At 42.7% G+C, this 8,860-nt stretch overlaps 1 protein-coding gene across 1 annotated transcript; it reads right to left on the bottom strand.

Annotated features, from left to right (window-relative positions):
• Window positions 1-5,000, bottom strand: RBIS (ribosomal biogenesis factor). The gene is made up of 4 exons (XM_045005871.1): window positions 4,852-5,000; window positions 4,170-4,286; window positions 1,102-1,218; window positions 1-113 (listed from the first exon to the last, which is right to left on the bottom strand). The coding sequence occupies exons 2-4, from the start codon at window positions 4,281-4,283 to the stop codon at window positions 45-47; spliced, it is 300 nt and encodes a 99-aa protein (XP_044861806.1). The 5' UTR covers window positions 4,284-4,286; window positions 4,852-5,000; the 3' UTR covers window positions 1-44.
• Window positions 5,001-8,860: the final 3,860 nt, after the last annotated feature.

Genomic DNA, 8,860 nt, shown 5'->3' with positions numbered 1-8,860 from the left:
CCAGTAAATTTTGCTTTTGAAATTCATAGATATTTCATTATGCATTACAACTGAGATAATAAGCTTGCAGCTGCATCCACATCAGCTGGTTCACCTTCCAGGTGCTTGGAAACCTGAAAATAATTAAAAATAAATAAATTAAATAAAGTAGGAAGCTGAGGTTATATAAAAAATGTGATTGATGGAAGATATAAAGCTAACAAATACTAGCTGTCTGGGATTGATAAGCTTGGTGTATTGGACTGCAAGACTGCCTACATTTCTTATAACTTATTCACTTTAGGGGAATATATAATTTGCTAGACTAGATGGACCCAGTGGTCAATACTTAATGCTTCAGAGGAAAGCCAATAAAATCTGTGCCCGTAACATACATTGCCAAAATTGAGATAAACTTGAATGCTCTAGTCAACAAAATCTAAAATTGTGAAGGAGATTATTACTGCACAGAGACTAACACACTGTCTAACTTGTTCCAGGGAGATTGCTTGAATTATTAATAGGGCCTCACTAGTGCTCCAGAAAGAGAGAAATTGTTTGAAAATGTTATATTTTTATGAGGACGCTTCAATTGGAGCAGAAGGAGGCTGATGTTTTTACCAAAAAAAAAAGGGGGGGGGGAATTAATTTTTTCATATTGACACTGTCATCAAATGGTTAGCCAGGAGATCCAGGATGTCTTGCAAAAGCAACCACCTTTATTTTCTATGCCTATTCATGTTAAGGGTTATGCCTATTTTCTATGCCTATTCGATGAATCAAGGTGTCCAGTTGAAAATCTATTTTATTAATTTTTAAAGCTCACGAGTAAAAAAAATCAACTAAAACATCCAGATATTAAATGAAAAATCCATTCTGGCAACAATCTAATGATGCTCAACTATTTCCTCTCTTCTGACTGAGAAGGGAGTTTGTGCTCTAAGAAGAACTGCTAAGGTTGCTTGCAGACTCGACATCTCTTCATGATGGGGTCACAACTGTATTTTTTCAGTCAAGACCTAAAAAGTTATTAAAATTAAACCTTAATTTTGGAATCTTTCTAACCTGAGGTTGCAGCTACCCTCCCAACCAAAGATGCATTTAATAGGACTCAATTATTACCCGAGGCCTCTTTTGAGATTTTGATGAAATGCCTTTTGATAGTTGTTTGACTTCTTTCTGTACTTCAGTAAATGCTTTATTTACCGTTCTAACTTTTTCATCATTCACAATGTTTATCTTTAGAGGAGAAAAAATTGTACAAGTTAGTCAAAGGCAGTAAGAGATCTTAATATGATAAGGCTTATTCATAGCCTATTTATTATACATATTTACAATGTTTCTATCTTTAAAATTGCTCGGAGTGGGGCACATTCTTTAAATTATATTTTAATTGTACTACTGTTTGAATGTGTAAATATTGAAGATAGTGAATTTTTAATAGAACTTTCATATAAATGGATCACTAGCAAAGAAATCTAACAAATAGGTCAAAGCTAACTTGTTTATATTGGAGATAAAAGGGGAAGAAAGATTTCCTTCTGGAAATGGAACACGTAACAGAAAACTAGTTGAGACAAACTGTCACACCTTCGGTTTATTTTAGCCAATATGAAGAGGCACCCAGTCCAGGCAGGTTCTTTATTTCTATCAGCAGGTAGGAAGGTAGGTACCTGTAATTTGTAACTGCTCATCTCATCTTAACTTGATCTAATGGGCCACTTTTCAGTAACAACAGCATTCTCAAATCTGTTTTACTGTTAAATACAAAATACTATATAAAATGGAGATTTGGCTCCACCTATAGATATTCCTGAATATAAGCTTGCTGCTATTTGTCACTGAAAGTTATCTTTGTATCTGAATAACATACTCAGGTGCCAGTGACACAAAACATTTCCCCTTTGAGTCACTGTTTAAGTCCATAGCTTTGGTAACATTCCAACTTTCTACTAAGTGATTTATTCTGTTTTGTCTAACTTGCAGCAGGAAAGTTAAGACGTCTTTCCTTAAAACACCTTCCTCAGAAAAAATGTGATTACCATTGGCTTAGCTATACATTTTTTCCAACAGTTTGAATATATGTACTGGAAAAAATGTCTTCGCTGTTCCTTTATTAGATTCTTAACCGTTTAATTCTGTGTCAGATTATGCAGTTCAGGAGTGACACAAGCTTTGGGAAAACAAAGCCAAGTCTTGGTGGCTAACAAGTCTAGTAAATCATCTGAACAGTACAGTTTTGTCTCATTTTAGAATGAAAGCTCATTAAGCCAGAGATCACATCTTAAGTCTTGCTCAGTGTCATGTTTCCTAGTAATCAATAATATGCTGCAAAACCACTTTCAGAATAACCATCTCCAAGATAAAACAGCATGAAATCCTTGTATTGGACGTATATAGAACAGTTTTGTGGACTAACCTTCAAGCTTTCAGCACTCATTAAGATAATACCATTAAATTTAGAAATCATATTCCCACCTACAAACTTCAGCAAGAGCTGGTTTAAAAAAAAAGGGTTGTTAAAAAAAATTGTCATTTACTCAGATCCAATTTTCTAGTTTTTAAATAAATTTCCAACCAGTTTTAGTAACAAAGATTCCAGTAACCTAGATTATTTCTGTTGGGTTTTCTGTTTCTGACAGTGCTTTGTATGTAATCAGTTTTACTGTTTACCCAGTAACTTTTCCCCTTTTTGGTTTTGTAGGTCTTGCAGCAATAAAGGCAAGATTTTTTGTTTGTTTTTAAGAAAACAAAATGGGGAAAACCACAAAAATGGGCAGTAAGACTTAGAGGCAAAGGGTAGTCCCCAAAGTTCTTAAAAACCCAACAACTCACCCTAGATTTCAAGTTGATTGTTCTAGTGTAAACATCTACTTCTTGTGATGTTTTCTTCTTGTTTGTTTCAAATAGCTGTGTCAATGGAGTTCCTATCAACCAGTATTAGTTCAGGATATCCACATATAATCCTGTCTTCTGTTCTAGCCCAATAGGTGAATCAAGAAAGGGATAGTGTTTGCTTTTAGTCATCTCTCTCCATGCTCATTAATGTTTTATATAGTGGGAAACTGAAGGCTTTTTGCCCCTGTTCTATGGGTGATGGGCCCTACAAATGCACTGTCCATTTCGGTCAATTTCATGGGTCAGCAGGTTTAAAACAAAAGGAAGTTCTTCTTCACGCAGCGCACAGTCAACTTATGAAACTCCTTACCTGAGGAGGTTGTGAAGGCTAGGACTATAACAATGTTTAAAAGGGGACTGGATAAATTCATGGTGGCTAAGTCCATAAATGGCTATTAGCTAGGATGGGTAAGAATGGTGTCCCTAGCCTCTGTTCGTCAGAGGATGGAGATGGATGGCAGGAGAGATCACTTGATCATTGCCTGTTAGGTTCACTCCCTCTGGGGCACCTGGCATTGGCCACTGTCGGTAGACAGATACTGGGCTAGATGGACCTTTGGTCTGACCCAGTACGGCCTTTCTTATGTTCTTATATGGTTTTAAAAATTGTAAATTTCATGATTTCAGCTATTTAAATCTCCAATTTCATGGTGGTGTAATTGTAGCAGTCCTGACCCAAAACGGAGTTGTGTGTGTGGGGGGAAGATGTCGCAAGATTATTGTAAGGGGGTTAGCAGTACTGCTATGTTTACTTCTGCACTGCTGCTGGCAGTGACACTGCCTTCAGAGCTGGGCAGCTGAAGAGCAGCAGCTGCCGGCCAGGAGCCCAGCTGTGAAGGTGAAGTCACCACCAGCAGCACAGAAGTAAGGATGGCATGATATGGTATTGCCACCCTTCGTTCTGCGTGCTGCCTTCAGAGCTAGGCCCTCAGTAGCTGCCACTCTCTGGCCACCCAGCTCTGAACGCACCTCACAAGTGTGGCAATAGTGTGACATCCTTAAAATAACCTTGAGATTCCCCTGCAACTCCCTTTTGGATCAGGACCCCCAATTTGAAAAACACTGGTCTCACCCGTGAAATCTGTATAGTCTAGGGCAAAAGGACACAAAAGACCAGATTTCACAATCCATGGAGCATTTGTTGTGGCTGTGAATTTGATAGGGCACTACCCATCATACTGGTCCAGTGTGGGGTTTGTTTGTTTTTTTTAAACTAAAGACGCTTGGTGGAGATCTCAAAAACAACGAAGAAAAAAATGTTTGCATGGGGTTATTACTGTGGCCCTACTAACCTTCTTCAGACTTGTTGTGACCGGTTTAGCTTTATTCTTGGCCTTCAGGGATCTGGTGTTGGCCACGTGGAAGACGCTCTTCGGCTTTGACCCTTTGGCTTTGTTCTTGCCCATGGCCTAGAAGGTGGTAAGACAACGAGGTTCGCCTTGTAAGTAGGTGGTGGTGTGGGCTGGGGGCCGCGCCAGCTTTTCCACCAGTAACATCGGTCTCTGGGCCTGCTCCCCCACTAGGTAAGAGCAGGGCTGGGGGTTGTTTAAAATGGAGTAACTTCGGCCATAAGGAGGCGGGAGGGGGGCGGCTCAGACTAAAGGAGGCTGCGGGTCCCCAGGCCAAGCGGCGGGGTAGCCTGGCGACGGCTGAGCGGCGCGGCGAGCCCGGCTGCCAGGTCGCTGGGCCCGGCCCCGTGCAGGTCCCGCCCCGGTAACGCTCGGGAAAGGGCGGCGGAGGCTTCGTTTCCCCCGCCCCCGCCCCGAGACGTGAGTAACGAGCGGGGTCGAGCCAGCAGCCCCCCCGCAGCCAGAGTGCGCGGCCGGGCGCGGGCTGCCTCACGGCGGCTCCCCGCTTCCACAGTCAAACCGCCCGGCCCGGCCCCACGGACACGCGCTCCCCCGGGCCGGGCCCCGGCAGGCGCACGAGGGGCTCCCCCCGCCACGTGCCCGTGCCCACCCGCAGCGCACTCACCGCAGCGGCTGCCGTCCGGTCTCACAGGCGGCGGCTGCGCGAGCGCCCTGCGTCATCACAGGCGCGCTCCTGGGGATTTCCCCCGCCCCGGAAGAGGGAAACCCCGATCCTGAGGCCCCGCCCCCGGAGCCGCCCTGGCGGTCGCGTGCCGCGGCTGGGCGATGGGGGCGGGGAGCCTGGGGCTCAGGCGGGGACTCCGCCACTGCGCGCTGCGCAGTTCCACGGGCCCGCCCGGGGCGGCCCCACCGGCCTGGGACGCGCCCCGCTCCTTCCCCCGGGCGGGCCCCGCTGTTCCGCTCCCCCGGGGGCTGGGAAAGAAAACAATGAGGCTGCTCTGCCAACAGCAGCACGGTGCCCACCGGCCACTAAGGCGGGCGTGGGGCAGGAGGCAGGACAAGCTAGTGAGGGCTAATGGAGGCTGGACAACGCGGAGGAAGGAAATCAATGGCTCCCTAGGGGCCTGTCCCGAGATCATTAACAACGCTCCCACCCGACATACCGGGAGCAAGCACTAGGGGGTGGCGTTCGCCCGCATGTGTTTGAACTTGGGCGTGCTCTTGCCCTGCTGTTAATGCCTTCCTTGAATTACACACCAAGAGCCTGGAGCAGGGGTAGGCAGCCCATGGTACGTGTGCCAAAGGCGACACGTGATCGGATTTTCAGTGCCACTCACACTGCCTGGGTCCTGGCCCCCGGTCCCAGGGGCTCTGCATTTTAATTTAATTTTAAATGAAGCTTCTTAAACATTTTAAAAACCTTATTTACTTTACATAAACAATCATTTAGTTATATATTAAAGAGTTATAGAAAGAGACCTTCTAAAAACATTAAAATGTATTACTGGCACTCGAAACCTTAAATTAGAGTGAATAAATGAAGACTCAGCACACCATGTCTGAAAGGTTGCCGACCCCTGGCCTAGAAGAACCCCCTGAGATCAATCAGTCACCTGGCTGTGCCAGGCACTTGGCAAGCACAGGGTAACAGACAGTGCTTGCCTATTGACTCAATGCAGCATCCAGGTGATAAATGTTATTTCTATGATGACATCTGCCTTCCTGCCCACTCCAACAACATTTGAATGGAAATGTAGGACACCTCCTTGCCTAACTTGTGCAATTCTCATGCCTTTTGCTACTTCCTAGATGAAAGGTTTTATATTTAATGTTATTAACCAAAGGAAAAAAAGGCTTTTGGGTGTTTTACAAAGGTACATGTCTGTTTTGAAATGAAACCTCACACAGGGCTAAAAAAGAGGCTGAGATTGTGGGATGCTGAGCTCAACTCTGAGAGGCCACCTTTTCATGCTCTCTGTATGTGTATATATCTCTCCTCACTATATGTTCCATTCTATGCATCCAAAGAAGTGGGTTGTAACCCACAAAAGCTTATGCTCAAATAAATTTGTTAGTCTCTAAGGTGCTACAAGTACTCCTGTTCTTTTTGCACTTAATAAAGGGAGTGGTGAGGGTTGGACAAGCTACAAAATGGCAGGACCTGGGTAGAGAGTGGGCATATCTGTGCTCTTCCCTCCTTATTCTCCACCTGTATCTGTGCTTAGCAACTGAGCAGTTACTCTAGCAGGTCCTTGAAAAGGTTTGTGGTAAAGGAAGCAGAATGTTCTACAATGACACCTACCACAGAGTGTCACCTCCTTCACAGATACCATTTGGCAGAGAGGTGCAATACAGCAATAGGATTTCTGTTGTAATGTAAGCTCTTCAGGACTGAGATCTTCTAATTTTTATGTTGCTGTAAAGTTCCTAGCACACTTTTAGGTGCTGTAAAACAGATGATCTCTGGAAAAAACAGCTTAGCACAGGCACATCCGTGCTGTTACAAACCATACTGGATGTCCACTACCATTGCTGGTGAAGCCTCTCTCAGTCTTCATATCATAATAGTAGTCCTACTGTGCTGATAATGGGGCCAGAGCTCAGGCTAATGCCTCTGCTAATGGTCCTGGGCTTGATTCTGCAATCCTCACTCACTCAAAACTCCAACTGACTTCTATTAATGGGAATTTTATGTGAGACTAGCTGGGGTTCAAAGTACATATTGCTTGGAGAGAATGTATTTGTTCACCATCACTGTGGAAAAACAGAGACTTCACAAATCATTTAGAAACACCAAATAAAATGATGAACAAATATTTTACAGGGTAAACAAAATGATAGCATTATAGATGCATTTAATTAAAAAAAGTGTAATATCAAATAGTGTTTTGTTCTGCTTGCCATAGGTACAGAAAGAAAGTCTTTTTCAGTGTCATCAACTCTTTGTTCATTAGAAAAGAACTACAGCTTTTCCTACCGTAGAAAGCAGTAGAAGGTTGCTTTTCAAACACAAGGCAATCCTGCAAAGACCCGCATGCTTAACTTTGTACACTATGAGCAGTCAAATGGTCAAACGGTGAGTAAAGTTTACCAGCACACATGAAAATTTTTGCAGGATACAAGCCCAAATGAGTAACTTAAAGGGATGCCATAAACTTGGAAATCTCACTTCCATCTGAAAATTTTGTACCTCTCATTGTTACAAATAATCCCTGGAGTTACTATAACGGAAAGATATATAAAAAAACCCCACAAAACATTTTCTCTCTTCCATTTGCATTTGGCAGCACTTTGTTTTACTCAGGACATCAGCCTGAGGGTTTTCTGGTTATGCTACACATCAGAGAATCAAGTGGTTCTTTAAAATTGCATATAATCTGTGGCTCTTATTTTTCAGTCTATACTTATATAAATATTGGAAAATTCAGCTTTCTACTTGAATCATGGCTAGCTATGTAATGTGCTTAACTATGAGGTTAAAACTAATTTATAAAAATACTTCCTTGGTTTCCTTTGGGTTGTTTGTTTGGAACCACATTCCTTCTTGAATCGAGTTAAAAATATTCATCTTTAGTACTTATCCTTCCAAGATCATCTTCATCTCTTTGCAGTAAACCAGGTAAACAAGCAAAACCAGCAACAGAAAGGAACTGGAGTAGCATATAAATAAATGGTATGCATAATCCATTAACTAACTAGAGCAAATGTAGAATTCAGAGTCATTAGCAAAATACGTGCATTTTGTTGTACATTGGAAAAAAGTCATTTAATCTTCAGGAGTAGGTTTAGGCTTCATTTTGTTTTCTAATTTTTTGTATTATATGTGAAATGTTCCCATAAAACTTTGTCTAGACAATAATTGTATTTTGTTTTTTAAATTATTACAATGAAGACAGGAAACAAAATATAAAAAAGCTTACTTTTAGGGCCAGATTTTCAGTACTGTACATGTACTGTTGCAGGAATTGTTTGTGCAAATGACATTTAGCCACTGAATTGGTAATTCGTGCACATCATTACCACAGTTATATGCTCGTATGTGTGTGCACAGCCAAGTGTACCCTCAGAAAACAAAGAAAAATAACCCCTATTTAAAAACAAACAAAACCACAGCTCAGGCTTTTTAAGTCAAGTTCATTATATTTAAACCTAACTCATGATTTTTAATGCTTTGTTTGGGAATATCAAGACAGACACAGATTCACACACACAAAATAGATAATGTGTTAAAAGCAAACAAATCCCTTAACCTCCCCCCCTCCCCCGTAATACAATCAGTTTTCCCCCCTACAGGCCTGGAAAGGAAGAAAGGGAGAGAGATTATTTCTATTGTTAAATACTTGGGACATGCTCAGCTACTCTGGTGATGAGGGCCATAAAATGCATAGACGTTTACAAGGCCTTTTCCTGGATGGTATAACTTAGGTGTTTTCTTGATTCTTTCTCTTGCTTTTGAAGGGAGAGGCTTTGAATCCTTTAACTGACATGAAGTCAGTTTGCTGCACATCCTGTACTGTTTAAAGCCCAGTCCTACAATTGGAGCTGTGCGGGCAGACCCCTGCACCTGCCTGGATCCAGTAGCAGGACTGGGGCTTATCTAGATGCATGGGTGAGGAGCCTAATCCTGCAGGATGCTGAGCACCATCGGTTGCCACTTACCCCCGTGCAACATT

Source organism: Mauremys mutica, chromosome 2, assembly GCF_020497125.1.
Source record: "Mauremys mutica isolate MM-2020 ecotype Southern chromosome 2, ASM2049712v1, whole genome shotgun sequence".
NCBI classification, from domain to species: domain Eukaryota; kingdom Metazoa; phylum Chordata; order Testudines; family Geoemydidae; genus Mauremys; species Mauremys mutica.
This window is presented reverse-complemented; position numbering and strand designations above follow the sequence as displayed.